This window comes from Chenopodium album, chromosome 26 (genome assembly GCF_948465745.1).
Source record: "Chenopodium album chromosome 26, dcCheAlbu1.1, whole genome shotgun sequence".
NCBI lineage: Eukaryota > Viridiplantae > Streptophyta > Magnoliopsida > Caryophyllales > Amaranthaceae > Chenopodium > Chenopodium album.
Genome location: NC_137859.1, coordinates 8,632,937 through 8,652,940, shown reverse-complemented (window position 1 = coordinate 8,652,940; position 20,004 = coordinate 8,632,937). Strand labels below are relative to the sequence as shown.

Genomic DNA, 20,004 nt, shown 5'->3' with positions numbered 1-20,004 from the left:
AATAAAAGACAAAACATGGTTGAAACAAATCATATGCTTTATTACGCTTTAATTGATCTGCTATCATTCAAAACAGTTAGTTTTTAATCAATAATGCTAATTAATTGCCGTAAGCTAGGGTACGTATGTAATGATGTAACGTAATTGGTGCCATGCATCATATCGCTATGTTAGGGGATGATGCATCATGCATGGGGTGCACGTACAAACTCAAGTCATAAGTAACAAGAAAGTGATGCTTTCAATTAGTCCTTTTAATTAAGAACTTGGAACTATTAACACTACCTTTGTTCGAGACTTGTGAGCTAGAGTTCGATAGTTGTATAGTACCTAGCTCGATCTAGGTACACCCAAGACTAAATTTCTCATAAAGCTCTCCGAATGAGCAATTGAGAAGAAATTTAATTATTAATACTTCATATACTAGTCGTTGATTAATAATGCAGTTGGTTAATTGGGTAACATACTATAATATAAAGTAGAACTTATACGTTTGTCTACTCATGATCATTTGATCCCCTAGTGTCAAAACTCTAAAATAAAACACCCAGTACGCTTCAATAACAAAACTTTATAAATTAACATTGTTATATATAACCCCTGTGTTTCATTTTTAAAATGTAAAAGTCCCATCATTTAATCTAAATTTGGTGTTGGTGCTTTGTGTAAAAAAAAAAAAAAACAAAACAAAAAACAACTAACTTTTGCTTATAAAATATTCCCTAATTATGAAGACAGAATATGGCCTGGATTTATTACTCTATGCTCTATCATCAAAGTGTACACTTTAATAGATTTGCTATAATGCAATCTACTATACATTTAAGCACAATACTAATTAATTGCCGTAAGGTACGTATGTATGTATCAACGTATGTAGTGATGACGTGATGTAATTGGTGGCACAAGATCAAGTTGCTTGTAAATAGACTATAAGAGAAGTTTAGAAGGCCTAAAATATACAAAGTCAATTAAGATAGATCTGGGAGAAAACCGTGGACAAAAAATATAAGTATTAAAGAGAAAGTAATATAATGCTCTCAATTATCAGTCCTTTAGTTTATTTTTTGGTTTTTTTATTTTATTTTTTTTATTTATTTATTTTTTTGACAAAAAGTCCTTTAATTTAAGAAACATCAAACTTTTTTTTTTTGTTTCGAACTCTTAAAATCATACTTAGACCGTAAAATCAGACTTAAATATAAAGCTCTAGGCAGTAAACACACACAAAGGCGATATTATTTTATCTAAGCTCTCCAAACGAGCAAATAAGGAAAACTATTGGCTTTGATATTCATATACTACGTACTTATATCTATATATGAATACACCCGAATTGGCTAGTATATATAATAGAACTTGCACATTTAATTTGTACCCTTGTGTTGTAGTCATAACTCTAAAAATCTTCCAATCCTCTACATTTTAGGTCCTCAAATTAAAGTTATTAGCTTAGTTATAATGACTATTACAAAAGTAATTAAAAGCTATAAATAAAAAGATGTTTTGATCAAACCATGACAACTTAGGGTTCGTTTGGCATTGCTGTGGTTTTCTGTTTTTTGGTTTTTTATTATATGAAAGTATATAATATATGCCACATAATGAATCAAAAATTATATAAACTTATTAAAATCATAATATTTTTGAAAACTGGCAACAAAAAAGTGGAAACACCTTTTTCTTGTTTCCTGTTTTTGATTTATAGTTTTGAAAAAAACAGAAAACTGAAAATCAAAAATGATGCCAAACAAGCCCTTAACTAACCAAAAACGGAGGAATCTAATTCGAAACAAATTGAAAAGATGAAGATGACAAGATAAAGAGAGGGACTCTAATATTTTGGGGTGGGGTGGCGTGGAAGATAGGTGTGTTTCCTTTGCAAAGGAACAAAAGACAGAGAAATGATGAAAGTGAAGACAGGTTAGAATTGCACCATTTTGCTATTCAAATTTGGGGACCCCATTTTTTTTTTCCCGAGTCCTTTTGACAAATTTAAGTTAAATAATATCACACTCAAATCACTTTGAATTAATTAAATATAACTATAAGTGGCTTTTTTTTTAAAAAAATAGTTAATTCCTTATTGAATGATCTTTTCTATTCTATTGATGGAAATCTTTTGAGCTTTGGTCTAACATACATGATTCATTAATTAATTATACACTACTTCGATCCGTATTATTATGCAATTTGCTAATAAAGCTCACTCCCTAAGAGCATGTTCACTTTAGTTTAATTTCAGTTCAATTCAGCTCCAATCAGTTCAGTTTAGTTCAGTTCATTTCAGTTTCTAATTTCCTTCTCCCATAAATATTCATTTCAGCTCTATTCAGTTCAGTTCATCTCAGTTCGGTAAAATGTGAATATGCCCTAAATCCCTCTCCTCTTACATGACTTCCAATGTACTAAGTGAGACTATAAAATGATTAAAATCTACTACTATCAATACAAGTGACTAATGGAGTAGTAATATTATTTCTGAAAATTTCCATTGAGATGAAACTAACAAGATCTATAAATTATGGTAAAGCGACATTTTTTTTATCACAAATTAAAAATGAGTTAAACTTTAGTATCAAAGTTTGTATTTAATTATTTAAGCTTGTTAAATTATTATATTATACTTATATAATATTACCATAATCATCATTAAGCATGTTTTTTTCAGAAAACAAGCCTTTCTTTAAGGGTTTATATCACTTGTATGTTGTATGTACACTTAAGAGTTAATTGATACGAAGTATAAATTTTTTTATTGAAACCATACGAAGTATATATTATACTACGTAATAAAGTGTAAATATGTTGTAAGTGTATGTACACTTAAGATTAAATACGGCATAGATTGATAATATACAAACCTAATCAACTGCCTAAACTCTTTCGATGATTGATTTCATACTTGCATTTGGGCTAATAATCTTTTAGCACATCACTAATCTAGTAGTCTCCATTTGCTTTATTATTTATTTACCTTGGAAATGACCTAGATTGATAATTGACATGTCATTGATTTGAATGTTGCTTAAATTTAGGAGATTAGATGATATTTGACTAATGGAGTAGTTAAACCTTTCAATCCTTTTAATTTTGCTTAAATTTTGAGTCTTTACATATATTTAAAGTAACCTTTTAATTTACCGTAGCATCAATTCTCACAGAGTCAAAGATTAATCAGTCTTATATGAGACACACTATCTGTTGCTCGATCTTAAGCCATGACAATATATACTAATACAAATAAAGTACATTTCTCTAAGGGCTTAATCATGCATTCATGCATGCTTAATTACTTACTAGATATTACTATATAAACTTTCAACTCAATTTCATAGACCACAATTATTACACCTTCCAAAAGAAAATAAATTATATAATTCATCAAAAAGAACTTTGTCTATCCTTTATGAATTGTCCACTAAATTAATTATTGCATGGTTCATTCATTACATTTTTATATACAAATTAAATTATTAACTTTCCATTAAAAAAATATAAATAACAAGATGATGACTACTCTCTCTATTTTTGCTTGATGCACTCAATTCCTTTATTCCCACATTTAATAAAAATTACTAGTATGAAAATTTTGATGCAATGAAAACAAACATGATCCCTAAAAAAAAAAAAAAAAAAAAAAAACCATGAAAATTGAATGTATAATGACATAAGTATGTTTCTTTTTCCTATACATCAATAAATAATCATGGTCAATAATTTTCCCTTTAAACATGTTTCAAAATGTGTGCACAATTTCTCTTTTAACATTGTTCTGTAGTTCGTAATATTTAGAAACTTTAACAATTAATTACCACTTAGAAACTTTAACAATTAATTACCACTAATACATACGAAGTATATAAGAAAAAACATAGTCAACTAATATTTTATAAGAAATTTCTCAATATCAACTCTTATAGTATTAGAAACTTTTCATAAGTTTTACCAATGCAAGATTAAGTAAATTATGGTCAAGGGTCAAACTAATAAATTATAAGTCAACTTAACTACTTTGTATTTTAAAATGGATGAAATATTTTACCCTCCATATATAGTAAGCAAAATTTGTCAAAATTAGAGAAAGGAAAATTTGAAAGTGGTCGTACATCCTTTGCAATATGCCAATAGTACATCAGTACTCGTACTTGCTTCCATCTCGTTTGACAAAACTTGAATTAGTTTGGCGGCCTTCTTGAATGCAGATAATTGCTCCCAACTCATATCAGTAAGTATCAGTGAGTCAATCACCAACTTCTTGGTCAATTTACATTTACTGTTGTTTGTTAGGAAGTCTGAATTGTCTCATGTTGAGACGTTTAACACAGTAATTGCCGGTCAGAACCAAACACGTCAGTACGAGTACCATTGCTACCACTTTACAGAATACGAGTACTAATTATGTAGAGTACCGTTATCATTGCAAACATACTTTCGTATATAGTACGACTATAACATCTAATGGTACTATTAGTCCGCTTAGTGGTAGTGCCTTGTTATTGTTATTCACCAAGTAAGAGCAAAAACGAGCAGGAGTGCAGCACACATTATAAAAGAAATGTGAATTTCTAATATCATAGTAAGCAGTATAAAATCCTGTTCTAGGCTAAAATCTGAAATGTGAATTTTTGCTAAAAGAAGTAAAAGAATCTAGCACACTTACACAAACAAATGAAGATGGGCTCACATAATTATGAATATCTGCCTATATGCAACTATCTAAGATACATATGATCTTCAAAATAATCGGAAAATGAGAGTTTTTCTGTACCACAGCTATCTCAAACCAATATACACTAAAGACAGACAACAAGAGGGAGCCATATTCCCTGTCGAATAAGTTAACTATAAAGCATATTAATCATCTTACAGGCTTTGATGATCCAAAGAATGGAGTCGTCGTGTTTGAGAACTTTTTCATCAGCTGATCAAGCGTAGGGTTTGGTGGATCTACTAGATTTTTTTCGTAGGACAACGATCCAGGTAAAGACTTCTAGTACTGCAGTTATGCCACCCAACACGATAAGAATGGTAACGTATGTTGATTTCCATTTCTTTTCAGGTTCGAGTATTTTTAAGCCTTTGAATACATTGATGATTCCGAGGATAATGATGGCATACCCAATGCCGTGGTGATATATGTTCCAGTAAAATCTCAACTTGTGCTCTTTCTTTGGTCTTAGAAACAGCGCGAAAATCTGCAAGATCAGAGCAGTCCAAAATGAGAATAGCCCCTCAGCAAATGGGGCAAACAACAATCACTAAAGTCCCACAACTTAAGGGACCATTTGGTACCATACTAACATTTAGTTGAGTTATTAGACAAAAAATCAGAACATCATATCAAGAATTGTTAAGAGTTGCATTAATTTCGGAAATATCTGATGTTCTGAACCCTATTAAACCTTCAAATATCACAGGTCAAATCTACATTCAGATCTTCAAGGTACAAATAGGCTTATATCACAGTTGAATGAAGTGTTTATAAAACAGCAAGAAAGAGTTACCTGCAGAGTAGCCAGGGCGAAGAGGGCAATGCCAATGTAGCGATGACTCGAATAAACAATCCCTACAGACTCGCTTCCGAGCTGAAGTCCGGTGGACCAGCCGGCAACACCGATAGCATAACCAGAAATTTGACAAGAAACATGAACATAAAACCATGCAGGATCTGCAGATTCAAATGTTCTCATGTATCTTGCAATAATAGCTCCAAGTGGAAACAATAATCCCCAACTAATTGCATTCAGAATTCCATGAGTCTGAAAATTCAACAAACCAAGATACCAAAATTGTCAATATGATATCAGCAAATTAACATGAACATTTTAACAGAAATTTAATTCAAATGGGGTAGTTGGCAATCATAATTCTGACATGCAATTCAGGAAAACAATGACAGCTAAAAATTAAAGAACATTGTTTCAGGAATTTCTATATATGAATAAAAATTAACATAAAAAGTCAATTTCAGAATCTCAACTACAACAAGAAGTAGCTTTAAAGCTAACAGTGAGATCCCAGAAAATAAATATGAAATCACAAACATTTCTTGTGTGTTTGACCAGTAGTTCCTCTTGGTATGAACTATGGTTGACTGGTGGTTGATCAACACTGAATTTCAGTTAACACACATTTAACAACTAGTAGAAGTAAATGTCAGCTAGCTTAGTTGATTAAAGACTCGTAGTGTTATCTGAGATCGAATCCCGTCCACATCTCTCATTGCACCAAAAAGAGATATAATCAAACAGAAAGGCCTGTATTTAATGCTTAAAATTGTTCTAACAAAATTTATTCAAACACTTTCTGATCTGATCATCAAACAGAGCGTACAATCTACTACTATAATCTAACCATAACATCCAATTTCACTAATACTGCAATTTTTTTTCTTCTTTTTTATCAATTATGGATATATAGAGCACTACACAATTATATAGTATTTTAATTAAGTGGAAAGAATCATAATTGATCCATAAAAACCTCAATTTTCCCAGAATCTAAGAACACCCAAAAACAGAAAACAAACCAACAACCAAACTCGAAAGAAGTAACAATAAACCCACATTTCTCTTCTTAGTAGCAGCATCACTCGCAGTTTCCGACGCTTTACTGCCACTACTTGCTCCTCCGTTTAAATCCAAAGTACCTTTCGACTGAAGATTCTCGGGTTTAAACTCGTGTTTCTCAGGAAAACCTTTCGAAACACCAGGACCAACTTGCCAAACATGGTTAATCTTTCCAGTACCAGAATTTGCGACGCTTGCGAAAATAGTAATCGACCCATCAGCAGCGTTAAAAACCGCGCGTTTTTCGTAAACCGGAAAAGACAACTTTCCTTCAATAATGTCGGAATATGACGAGAGATTGAAGGTCTTGACAGACATCGAACCGTCGGTATCTTTGAAAGCGACAATGGCTTGGGTACCGGCCATGCCGGTACCAATAGGGTTAATGCCCCAGGCAACCCAGCCAGAAGCCGAAGGCGGGGTTGCCGTAAAAGCGATAGAAAGCGATTTATTCGAGTGGTTATATGAGTAGTGGAGTGATGAGGTGAGAGATGGGAGTTCGGTACATGATTTGTAGGTGGAAGTGAGCTTTGGGGAGGTGCAGGTTGAGGAGAGAGAAAGTGGGAGAGTGGTTAGAAGGAAGAGGAGAGAGAAAGTAACGGAGGAATGAAGAAACGCCATTGATGAAGAAGAAGAGGAAAGTGAGGTTGGGAAAGTAGAGAGGAATGGGGAAGGGAGAAGGGGTTAAATAGGAGAGAGAAAATTAGTTAGTGGAGGTGGAGTAGCCAATGAGAGGGTGACGTTTCGAAATTGGGGACAGAGGAGAAGTATGGGATTTGTCACGCGAATTTTTGTGTAATGAGTGAAAATTTAAAATGTTTAGAGTGTGTTTGGCCTAGCCACACCTAGTAATAGAGCTGTCAAATTGTCAATTTGGGTCAATGAGTTGGATTTGTGTCAAATTTCGTGTTTTTTTGGTTAGAGCGGTTAAAATTATTTGCGTCATTATAAAATATGCTAAATGAATTAGGGACTGTTCTCATTGACTGAACTCAGCTGAATTGAACTGAACTCAGCTGAACTGAACTGAACTGAACTGAACCGAACTGAAATCAGCTGAACTGAACTAAACTGAACTGAAATGAATATTTTATAAGAGAAGGAAATTAGGAGCTGAACTGAACTGAACTAAATTGAGCTGAACTAAATTGAGCTGAACTGAACTGAACTGAACTGAATTTCAACGTAAGAGAACAGGCCCTTAGTATATTGGGTTGATTTCCGTTCGAATTTGGGTTCTCTTTTTTTTATTCATATGAGCCACAAGGGCGGTTACAACGGGGGGCAGGGGAAATTCCAGCATATGCTGAAGGCAAGGATCGATCCCGTAACCTCGAGGGTACGAGATGGGAGTGCTACCATCAAGCTAACTCCACATCCTTGAATTTGGGTTCTCTTTCAGTCACTCGATTTTGGAATTGAGTCGGGTTAAAAATTGACAGGCCTAATCACACTCCTAAGGCTTTTTCTCTTCATTTTATTTAAAAAGTATAAATTGTCACGAATTTAATAAGATTCTTACATGATTATATAGTTTAGAGCTTATTGAATTTGGGTATGTAACCCACACTCCTGTTTAGGGTAAAATTTGAGTTTATTGGAACTTACAATCTATCATTATAACTTAGTTGAGTATAATGTAACTAATCTCCATCATCTAGACAAATACTCCAAGAACATCTTAGTCAAGTTACATATTGACTAAACTAACTGCATAAAATGAAAAAATTGCATCATTCCGTTATTAGGAAACTTTAATTCATGTAGTTTCTTTAGCTACTTAACTAGTATGTACTACATAGTAGTTACTCTGACCAAATATTTCTTATTTAAGCAAGCCCTATGCAAATACTACATGCTATACATGTAATGTATTGGAAACAGAAATACTTGCGTGGACCTGGTTCACAATAATATTATTGTGGACCCGAGGTTTATACACACGCAACTGACATTATATTGAACATAGTGACCTTTATTTTTAACATAGTAACCTTATTTTTAACATAGTAACCTTTATTAAAAGTTGTATAACGTTTAATACTATTGTAAACTTGAAGTATGACGTTATGACATTAATTTTAACATAATGACCTTTATTATCAATATTGACCTTATAAAATATTTCATTAAAAAAATTAACCTCTTATAGCTTATATATTACCAAAATGACTTTTATTTTCAACATAGTGACCTTCATTTTATTATAGTACCTTTTTTTTTTATTAATAAAATAACCATAGTTTCTCTAATGTTAGTGGTTCACAATAAATTAGTGTGAACCAGGTCCATTTAAGAATTTGTATATTGGAAAAACCGAAAAAGGAAGATAAATTACAATTACTCTTTAGTCTTTACCATATTGTAAGAGTTGTAAAGTTGTAGTAAGTTTGCTATTTAGGGAAGTATTCGTTATGTTGTGTAACAAGTTAAAAATGAGATTTGACTTTAGAATGTGTAAAGAATTAAATAAAGACTAAAAAGGTTTGAGGGTTAGGTGTTAGAAAGGAGGGAAGGGGAGAGGAAGTTGCAGTTGCACATACACAATGTGTGAAACAAGCTTTGTGAAATCAAGGACAACGGTGGGTTTAGGATTCCATCATGTGGACTCCTTTAATGACCTCCTTTTTATTAGCTCAACAATTATTTGGTGTATTGTCAATATTCCTAAACCTTTAAAGCTAAGATTTTTAGATTTGCATTGCTTTCATATATTGTAGCTTCATCCACACATGTTTGGACTTTCAATTGATAGAGATTAGAAGGATCAGAGTTTCGGTAGTTCGACCTAAAAGTCACATGTTAAAAATTTCAATTCTCGCCATTGAAGTTGCTTTTTGTGAGATCTATAGATATATGTTTGTTTCTTTATAGGTGCATATTATAGAAAAAATAGAGTTATTAGAAATTACAACTCTTATTAAAGAAAATTAAACATATCAATTTATTACTTCCAAAGTATATAAATACTTTGTAGATATTTAATTTTATGTCAAACAAATGATCACTCAGCTTTAAAAGTAAGAAAGTAGATAATATATACTCCTACTTATACTAAGTAAGAGATAATGGATAACCTTCGATTTTATAATAATGTTTGCCATGGAAAACTGTCAAACTTATGAGACATAACTTATAATTCATTCACAAATTTTTCTATGTGACACACCACATTGTTGTGTCAAGGATATGATGTATTGCAATAAGGTTAATAACAATATATAATCGGCGAATCGCAAGTCAAACTCGTGATATGCATTGGTAAATTTAAAATGAAGCTTACTATCAATACTTCAATGATCTACTTAGAAAGATTTAGTGGGGTTTTAATGAAAATTTTATTGTTTGAGTAACCTACCATATCATTAAAAATCAATAGATTATGTTGTGGAGTCTTAAAAAAAAAAAAAAAAAAAAAAAGATTATGTTGTGGACACCATAGAGTTTCAATTTTCAAACTTTCAATCCAATTTTAGCAACTTAATGGGCCAATCCAAAACAAATTAATGGGCCACCAATCTCTTTCAACACTTATCTTTCATAAAAAACAAAAGACAAAATTCGCAACAAAAAAACTCCAAAAATTCTACAATTATCGATTTCAATAACATTCCTAAATCGCGGGAGTTCGATTCCTCAGTATATACTTTTTCTCATTCCCCCTTTTCATATCTAATCCACAAAATTTTCTCACAACAAATTATATCTTCTTCAAATTACCAATTCAATTTCAAATTGAAAATTAGGGTTAGGGATTTCTACCAAACAATCGAAAATTTTCAATGATCAGCGATGAATGTCGAAGGATTACAACGCAAATTAGAGGGTTGGATCAAAGATCAAACTTCAAAGTTCCCGAAACTTCAACTTCCGCCATTGCCGCAGTTTCGAGGTTGGGTAGGAGTGAAGTGGCCGCCATGGTCGACTGATCGAGAACAACGTAGGAAGCTTCAAGAAGAGTATGAGAGAAGGAAGAAGCAACTTCAAGATCTTTGTCGCGCTGTTAAGGCTGAATCTGTTTCTGATTTGCAGGATATTCTTTGTTGCATGGTTCTTTCTGAGTGTGTTTACAAGGTTTTTTCTGAATTTTGAAGTTTTTGATTGTTTTTGTTTTGTGTTTAATTGATTGTTCTGAGTTTGAATTTGGAAAATTGCTGGAATTTCTGAAATTTTGTTTGTTTTCTGCTAATTGAACTAGTTAGTGTAATTGTTATTAAGAAGGATGAGTTTCTTATAAAAATCGAATGCTGTATAATTTGAATGAGTTTGTTGTTACCTAGAGCTAAATTTCGTTAATAATGCCGTAAATTTTTATGTATGATATGATGATTGTGAAATCTGGAGAGGTATGAAAGGCAATTAGAGCTTTATGTCGTGTTGTACGAATGTCGTCGTGTATATTATGCATTTGAACCAGGGGATTTCGGTGTGGTTTTGCTATAATTCGTGCTGTGTTGAAACGAGAGATTTAGGCTTTTAACTCACTTAGCTAGTACAATCAAGTAGTGTGTATTAGTAGTTTATGTGCTTATTTTTTCTGCATTTAGCTCAGATATTTATTACTTGTTGCTATTTTTGATCATAGAGGCCTGCAACCGAGCTAATTCGAGCGGTAAACAAGTTCAAAGCTGACTTTGGAGGGGAAGTCATTTGTTTGGAGCGTGTTCAGCCATCTCTTGACCATGTTCCACATAGGTATCTTTTGTTTGGCTGAAGTGTTAACGTGTATTCGTTATTCAAATATGGAAGTTTATGTTTCATAAATGCACGACTTACTTGCTTATGATACTTCTGATTTTTGCATTACTTTTTCCTAAAATATTTAAGCTTCAGGCAATAGCAGCTTGTAGCCATGTCACCGTTTGGTATCAGTTAGCATAATTAATCTCTGGTTTTTGGAATAATGACAAAGATCATTTCTTCAAAAATAAATGTCATTCTACTTGATGAACGTAGATGGCTTGTCATGCTTTATATGCGTTGACATCCCACCATTGACCTCTGAATTGGTTTTGCGTTCATTTGCTCCTTTTTAAGTTAACAATTACTCCCTCTATTTTTTTTAACTGACACACTCGCTTGTGCCCTGAGTTTGAGGAGAAATATATAGGGTGTATAAGTAGGGTGGTTTGTTGGAGAATTAAATGTTAAAATGTGCGATGGGTGAAATAATAATGTAATAACGGAGACCATGAGGAAAGAAAATTATTTAATGTCACTTAAAAAATGGAGGTTTAAGGAAAGTGTGCACTTAAAAAAGCGAAGGGAGTATGATGTCAAGGCTTCTCTGCAATCTGTAGGTCTGTTTTTTTAGTCCCTATTTTTTGTTCTTTGATTTTGTGAAGCAATCATTTCTAATTTGCCTATGGAGATGTATGGCATGTCATTGTACATAGTATTTTACTTCTTGATAGACCATTGTAGCATATCAAATTTGTTTCCTTGGCATCAAATAGTGAAGTTATACGGTAGACAACTACGCTAGCTAAGATCATCAGTCATAACATCCAGTGTATAAGGCGTGCCTAGGCACTACTGCACTAGGCAATTAGGGTAGAGCGCCTTTTTTGCTCTAGGCGAGGCACACTCAATGAGGTGCGCCTAAGGCACTATAAGCAAGGTTTTATATTGTGCGACTCACTTCAAAGAGGCAAGGTGTTATATTGTACGCCTCACTTCAAAGAGGTGCAGCAGGACTTTCATCGTGTCATTGTGCCTTGAGAGCTTTTTTATACATTGATCACATCGGTTAAGCTATTCTTATCTTCTCAGCACTAAATTTTCTAAATTTCCTGGATAGGATTCCTTGAAGTCTTATCTGCTGGACTCTTCTGTGAGCTGGCTAGAATTGGGAATGATCATATCTTAAATTTAGGAGTTCAAATTCTCTGTCTTAGTTTATTAGTGTCTATTATTGGATCCTTATTAGTTCAAATTCACTGTTCTGGACTTGAGTTTCTACATAGCAGCTATCTTCCCCGTTTAATTTTGTTTCGGTGGAAAAGCATAGTTATATATTTCTGTGATCAAACTATATATCATGGAAGATTTTATAAAAGTTTTAATGTCTTTTGATACTTTATCTCTAACGGTGCTTATACTTTTCTTCTTCAATAGTTTCGAAGAAGTAAAGTTTGCATTTTGGCTTTATCTCATCTACACACTATCCATCAAGAAATTTTTGATCAAGTTTAGATGTATTTGGTGGTTTAGATATGAATTTTGGTTGAAGTTGCGTTTGTAATTGTGACATAATAATGGCTTTGTTTTTAATTCCATGTTCAATGGGCATGAAAGTTATCATCTTTTACATGTTAATATTGCTAACCAAAGGAGTATTGTCTTCATATGTGTGTGAGTGTGTGTGTGTGTTGACCGTTTTATGTGTGCGTGTGTTGACTGTTATATTCCTAATACTATAGAATAGGACTTGTTTTGGCTAGTGGTGGAGAGGTAATATAGGATGTGTGTAACCCAGTGAGCTGTTTGTTTGTTTTATCATGGGTTCTTTTTTTATTTAATTTTGTTTTTTTTAATTAAAATTACAGATACCTGTTGGCAGAAGCAGGTGACACTTTATTTGCTTCTTTCGTTGGGACAAGGGAGTACAAGTATGTCATTTAGACTTTTTATTTAAATTTGTTTTGTGTACTTCTTCCACAATTTTTTGATTCACATGTTGTCCTTGAACAATAGAGATGTGATGGCCGATGCAAATATATTTCAAGGAGCTTTATTTCACGAAGATGACATGGAGGTTATGGAAGAAACTGATATTGCTGAGTCAGATATGTCCAATGGACAAAAAGGAAATGTAGATTGTCATGCAAAGACGGAAACTAAACCTAAGCAGTTGAAACACAAGCTGAGACCTGCTGCTCATAGAGTATGATGACAGTGTATAGCTTTGTTGTTTAATTAGAGTTCATAGTCTTGAATGCCTATATCTTGTTATAGCGCATGTGAAATTGAATTTTATGCTTTCATTATCAATTGTCTTTTGAAATAATTTAATTACAGGGTTTCATGTCTCGGGCTAAAGGTATACCGGCCTTTGAGTTGTACAGGCTTGCTCAGAAGAAGAAGCGCAAACTTGTCTTGTGTGGGCATTCTCTAGGTGGAGCTGTGAGTTTACTTGGAAATTTTGCTTCATCTTATTTGTTTTCCTTGCTGAGTGTAAATCATTGCAATTATCAATTATGCTGTCTTGCTTTGATCATAGGTTGCAGCACTGGCCACACTAGCTATTTTAAGAGCTATTGCTGTGTCTTCTCCAATGAAAGACAATGAAAAGCTACAAGTCAGATGTATTACATTCTCCCAGCCCCCTGTTGGGAATGCAGCTCTCAGAGAGTAAGTTTTGTTATTTAGTTGATTACTCATCATTATTTACATCTTAAAATGGAATTTCTATGACATGATTTTTACGTGACAATATGCTTTATTTTTTGGTTCATTATCCAGTTTTGTTGATCGAAAAGGATGGCACCATTATTTTAAGACTTATTGTATTCCAGAAGACTTGATACCTCGATTTTTATCCCCAGCGTATTTTGATCATTATAATAATGCGCAGACTTCATCAGTTGATGGTGGTGCTGCTGCTTCATCGTCAATTGGTGATCAAGGGAATGGTGGGGTGGTATTAGAACATGGGAAACTGAGAGAGAAGCAAGGCGAAAAACAGAAAGAGAATGAAGGAGAGCAGTTGGTTCTTGGTGTTGGCCCTGTTCAGACCCCATTTTGGAGATTATCTCGTCTTGTTCCTTTAGAGGGTATTAGAAGACATTTAACTGGAAAGAAAAGTGAAGAAGATTCTGATAAAGCACCCACTGTAGCTAATTCTGATTCTACATCTTCTGATAATGTAGCTGCACCACAATCGTTAGAGATTGAAGAAGGTTGTGATAGTGTTTCTCTTAAGCCAATATCTGAATATGATTTGAAGGTGTCAGCTTCAGATGTTGTCAGAAAGGTACCTGAGAAAAGTGGCAACAATGAAAGGGATGGAAGAGCATGGGGCAGAATGCCTTCTTTACCATCATACGTGCCTTTCGGCGAGGTAACTGCTTAAGTTTATCTGGTTTATTCTGCAATTGAATGCGAGAGGAAAATATTCAACATGTCTTTTTTATAAACAGCTGTACTTGTTGGGGGCATCATCGGCGGAATCTCTATCTGATGCAGAGTACTCAAAGTTGACATCGGTATGGTTTTTTTTTTTTTTTTGAATATATGATATCATTTGGAGAATTTTATTGAAAGATTTGTTTCAAAGTACTAAAATTTCTATTAAATTATCCACTTTGTGGTTTTGTGCTATATGCCTATATATATGCATAATTTAATAAAAATTTTAGAACTTTGATGCCACTTTCGTCTGTATTTCAGAACTTCTCAGTTTCTTTGCTTTTTTCTGGCAAAGACATTTTCAGGTCAAATCTATGATTGCTGAATTGAAGGATCTTTTACAATCACATTCAATGAGATCTTACAGATCAAGATTTCAGAGGTAATTTGAGCATTCTTTTTTGGTGCCTTGTACTGCTATCATAGCTTTGCTTTAGGCTCATTTTTGGTCTCATCCATCTTTTATGCTCTGTATTTGATTGTACTAATCTTGTGTTCCCTTTCCCTAGTGCTTTTTCCCCCTCTCTATTTTGAGTGAAAGTGGGAGAGAGGGGGGGGGGGGGGGGGGGGGGAGGGGGAGGGACGACAATCTCTTTCTTCCATGCACTTTTCGATTAACTTTTAGCCTCGCAAAGGTGTAACCCTTTGCCTAGGGTTTATCTGTTTCATACTTTTCTTTCCCTGCTTTGTTTCAACCAATGCAGATGGAAATGCATATTATTTTCCATGTCTTCTTGTATTAATGGTTGTCACTTGATAAAGTTGTTATCCTCCAACGGGAATTGGACAAAACTTGTCCGGGTTTACTCTCGTCTAAGCTAAGCCACATGCTTACTCGAGAATACGACTCCTACTCTTGTACTAAACAAGACTTCCTGCTTAAAAAGTACTTGATTCCCATGCGATTTTTTTTATGCCCTATAAGTGATGATGGGCACTTGGGCAGTTTCTTTGTCTTTTTGCAACCATTGATACAATCATACAAACTCGATGCTTTTTAACGACTTGAGATCTTATTGGAGATGCTTACTTGGAAAATTTCTTTCATAAAGTAATGATTTAAGAGAAATTAAGACGTTAAATACATGGTAATTGCATTACATCAGTTTGGAAACCCTAAAGGATTTTACCACGCATATAACCACTCTTCTGCTATTTGAGGCAAATTTCAAAATTTGCTGGTCCTTGTGCAAATGTTAGATTAAGTGATTAACACTTTTGTGGTGGGGATTTAAATTATTACTATTTCATAGTTTTGAATGAATAATTGGAAATCTTAATTCAGAAGAATGTGTTTAGTGAATTGTTTGAATGGGAAATTACACGAGGTAAGTGCTGAAGCATTTGCTTACTCTTTTTATTACAATTACTATTTCTAAGCGTTTGCTTAATTACTTTTTTTTGGTACCTATTTTCTGTCTATTTCTATATTATATTACTACTACCTCCGTTTTTTTAGTTGACAATTTGACATGTTTTGACTTTAACGCTATTCACACACTTTCCATTAAATGTGTTTTGTGATTTATACGTAATGAAAAATATAGTCATGTGGGATCTTGTTAGATTTTTCATGATAAATTTTCAAAATATCATTATTTTATGAGTTTTGCTTATTGGTAAATAAAGATATTAATGGTAGAATTCGTGCATTGGCAAATGTGGCTAAAGAAACATTTCAATTTAAAAAGAAATGGAGACTGTATTTTTTTTATTTTTTTTTATTTTGTGGCAATCTATGTCATTGCTACTTGTTCTTAAGTCAAATTGGATTCTCTTTTCTGTAATCTTGCATTTTTCTAAGGTGTTTGGGCACCCTTCACTCACCATCATTTTCCTTGCCCCTACTGCCTTCCCTTCCTCGCTGCCCAAATCCCATGTCACCAATTCACCATCATTCCTTTTGGCTGTCACCGGCTTCTCTTCTGTGTCCTCTTATTCCTCCAATGCTACACCTCCCCCATCATCTTTAATAATTGTGAAAATTGAAGCAGTAGTCTACTTAACGCTATAACCACTCCCTTTGCAAAAGAAAAAACAAATATGTAAACTTAGATATTATCATCTGTCTTTGATCTCTAGCAGTAGTGTATAATTTTGGTTATTCTTAAAATTTTAGATCTTAAATTTTGTTGTCAAAACTTCCTCCAAAGGTTGTCGCTCCTGACGAGCAAAATGTATGAGGGAGAGGAAGAGTGAGGGAGGGAGGTGGAGCTCAGAAAGTGGCAGGGCTTGTTTCAGGGAGGGAGGGAGGATGAGGTCAGAGAGAGGATTTTAGAAGGAGGGAAGGAAAACAGGGGAGTGAAATATAAAGCAGAGGAGTTTATGGGGCTTTTAATTTGAGGTTGGGTTTCTTGGTATCAGTTATTCTAAATCGTATACATGAACTAGATATGAATTAAACACCTTTTTCTGTGCTGTTGCAATCTTTACATCTCCATTTTCAGTGTTGGTTCTGTGATTTAAGAATGGACCACTGGTATCTGGCAGTGGCAGGATGATTAGTCAAAGACTGTATTCACTGCAAACCTTCATTGGCTCTACCAAACTATTTTTGATGCTTCTTAACTAGGAAGCTGCTAAGCTATGACATGTTCGTCATGGATTCTCATTAATCTGTATCACCCCTTACAGGATCTATGATTTGTGCATGAGTGATGGTCCTGCATCTTTTCTGGGAATTGAGCAGCTTCAGCAGTTTCCTAATCTACACCAATGGCTTGGGCTATCAATTGCTGGAACAGTTGAGCTTGGGCATATTGTTGAGTCTCCATCAATCCGTACTGCTACTTCGATTGTTCCACTTGGATGGACTGGCACTCCTGGAGAAAAAAATTCAGACCCCTTAAAAGTTGACATCACAGGCTCTGGGATCCATTTGTGTAAAGTTCAGGCACAAATAAATGGTAACTGGTATATTCTCTTCTTTGCTTTGGTTGCCTTCTGTTTAGTGTTTGATTTAATGATTTACTGCTATCTGGAGGTTTTTTAATCATCACAAGATGGATCCTTTAGTTTCTAATTCTTGGAAGTATTCATCAATTGCATAAGGTGGTGAGCATTTTATCTCAGGAATTGAGATTTACGTACTAGAATTTTTAATGTATGCTGGAAAGTGTAAAAATGGTGCTGCTGGTACCTTAATACAACAGTTGCTGTGTATCATGTTTGTTCTGGTTTTTATATTTCTGTTTCGTTTTCTAGGTGTTATACAACAGTTGATACTCATCCTCCTTCACCAAGTTACTCAGATGAAACGCAGCCTGAATTGGATAAGATGAGAGTGCTTATTGGAGCTCCATTAAGAAATCCTCCAACGCATCAGATTGTTCCAGATGCGTTCACAGTTTTCCCTTCCATTGATTCAGAATCCATTAATCTAAAGGCACAACAAATGTTAGGATCATTATCTAAAAGTAAAATTTCCCATCCTCCTGGGTTAAATAATTTTTATATATACTGTACCACAGACTTCACCACTGTTTCCAAAGAGGTTGATGTTAGGACTCGCAGAGTGCGATTAGTTGGTCTTGAGGTACTTGGTGAAATATTCCTCAATTTACGTAGCTTTATATTTTGAAATTAAGTTGTTTTCCTTACATGAAACATGATTTGTGATGTCAGGGTGCTGGTAAAACATCTCTTTTCAAGGCTATCTTGAATAGAGGTAGACAATCAACTTCAACTGATGGTGAGAATATGCAGCCCGAAGCAGATATTCAAGAAGGAATTGCTGGTGGTTTGTATTACATGGACTCAGCCGGAATAAATTTACAGGTGGGCTTCTGTAGGAAAGTCAGTTTCACAATCTCGTAATGCAAATTTCTGAAATTCGTTTGTTTGAGACATCTTAGGGTTTTTTTATCAATTTTTTTTAATCAATGTTTTTCTAGTAGGAGCTGTTTGATAATCAATTTTTTCTTTCCTTTAGGAGCTGAGTGCTGAGGCTTCTCGATTTAGAGATGAATTATGGACGGGTATTCGAGATCTTAGCAAGAAGATAGATTTGCTTGTGCTTGTTCATAACCTTGCTCATCAAATACCTAGATACAGTGATTCCAATGTATTGCAACGACAACCTGCCCTCTGTCTTTTACTGGATGAGGCTAAAGCCCTTGGTATTCCTTGGGTTCTTGCAATAACTAACAAATTTTCTGTGAGTGCACACCAGCAAAGAGCAGCAATTGATGCTGTGTTGAAGGCTTATCAAGCATCTCCTGGAAACACAGAGATATTAAACTCTTGCCCTTATGTTATTCACACAGCAGGCAGTTCCTATGCCTCTTTGTCCAGTGTTGTGGCTAGAGAAGATGCTAATAGAGGAATGGTTCCCCAAAGTCTTGTTCTCGGCCCATTAAATTTTGTGCGGAAACCTTTCCAAAGAAAAGCCACTATTCTTCCTGTGGAGGGTGTGGATTCCTTTTGTCAGCTTGTTCATCGTGAGCTCCGGAGAAAAGAGGAGTTATCCTTTGAGGTACAAATTTTAAAGTCATTTTGTGATCTTCCATGTAAAGTCATTTTGTGATCTTCCATGTCTTGTTTGAGTATAGATTCAAAGATTGATTAACAATTAAAACAAAATGAAATAAAAGTTCATTTTGTCCATGGAAATCTTTCTCCTGCGAAATCTGCCTTCTGTTGGGGCACGATAATGCATATTTGTCGTAGCAGGCGTGACTGAATCCATATATGTCAGCTTGCAAAAGTCAGATTTCTTTTATCTGTCATATGAAGTATATTATTGAGGTCTAATCCTATAATTTATGCCTTTCTGGTTGAAGAAATTTGCAAAGGATAAACTCTTACTAGAGCTCTCACAAGATCGTGCTAAGGGGATTGCTGGGAAGAAAGATGTGCAGGACAAGGCCAACTCAATGTCTGCAGCAACCGTCGGTGCATCTCTGGGTGCTGGTCTTGGGCTTGTAATGGCTGTGGTGATGGGCGCTGCATCTGCTTTGAGAAAACCATAACATCTTTCTGAGCTATACCTAGCCTAATAAATATTAATATATGTAACATTACTGTACATAGTTGATTTATTGCTATATTAGTAAGTCTGTATTAGTGTGGTTCGTTATATACATTGCCTCCCATTTATTCATTGGTTTTAATGTTTAATGCCTTAAATCAGATAGGTCATACATAACCTACCGTGAAACCTCACCAGTTCCTTTGTAGGCACTACTTTGTACTTTGTGTGAGTACCATGAGGCTAAAGAGCAGAGACCCACTAGAATTTGGTGCCTCTCTTAACCAATTTTTGAAGTCCAACACGTCCAGGCCTCAGCTCGAAATTATGACT

At 34.3% G+C, this 20,004-nt stretch overlaps 2 protein-coding genes across 2 annotated transcripts; one reads left to right on the top strand and one right to left on the bottom strand.

Moving 5' to 3' along the window:
• Nucleotides 1-4,595: 4,595 nt before the first annotated feature.
• Nucleotides 4,596-7,326, bottom strand: LOC145617172 (cytochrome b561 and DOMON domain-containing protein At4g12980-like). The gene is made up of 3 exons (XM_081671855.1): nt 6,570-7,326; nt 5,508-5,762; nt 4,596-5,198 (listed from the first exon to the last, which is right to left on the bottom strand). The coding sequence occupies exons 1-3, from the start codon at nt 7,191-7,193 to the stop codon at nt 4,929-4,931; spliced, it is 1,149 nt and encodes a 382-aa protein (XP_081527981.1). The 5' UTR covers nt 7,194-7,326; the 3' UTR covers nt 4,596-4,928.
• Nucleotides 7,327-10,154: 2,828 nt separating this feature from the next.
• LOC145617221 (uncharacterized) lies at nt 10,155-19,832 on the top strand. The gene is made up of 14 exons (XM_081671913.1): nt 10,155-10,646; nt 11,158-11,267; nt 13,121-13,183; nt 13,269-13,458; nt 13,593-13,697; nt 13,795-13,925; nt 14,037-14,634; nt 14,714-14,779; nt 15,008-15,084; nt 17,337-17,615; nt 17,907-18,237; nt 18,327-18,479; nt 18,634-19,176; nt 19,484-19,832. The coding sequence occupies exons 1-14, from the start codon at nt 10,365-10,367 to the stop codon at nt 19,670-19,672; spliced, it is 3,117 nt and encodes a 1,038-aa protein (XP_081528039.1). The 5' UTR covers nt 10,155-10,364; the 3' UTR covers nt 19,673-19,832.
• Nucleotides 19,833-20,004: the final 172 nt, after the last annotated feature.

Coding starts and splice junctions, on each gene's coding strand:
- LOC145617221 (XM_081671913.1), top strand. CDS start 10,365: ATGAATGTCGAAGGATTACAACGCAAATTAGAGGGTTGGATCAAAGAT. Junction 13,698..13,794: donor GGCATTCTCTAGGTGGAGCT/GTGAGTTTACTT, acceptor CTTTGATCATAG/GTTGCAGCACTGGCCACACT. Junction 14,635..14,713: donor CATACGTGCCTTTCGGCGAG/GTAACTGCTTAA, acceptor TTTTATAAACAG/CTGTACTTGTTGGGGGCATC.
- LOC145617172 (XM_081671855.1), bottom strand. CDS start 7,193: ATGGCGTTTCTTCATTCCTCCGTTACTTTCTCTCTCCTCTTCCTTCTA. Junction 5,763..6,569: donor CTGCTACTAAGAAGAGAAAT/GTGGGTTTATTG, acceptor TTGAATTTTCAG/ACTCATGGAATTCTGAATGC. Junction 5,199..5,507: donor TCGCCCTGGCTACTCTGCAG/GTAACTCTTTCT, acceptor CTGATCTTGCAG/ATTTTCGCGCTGTTTCTAAG.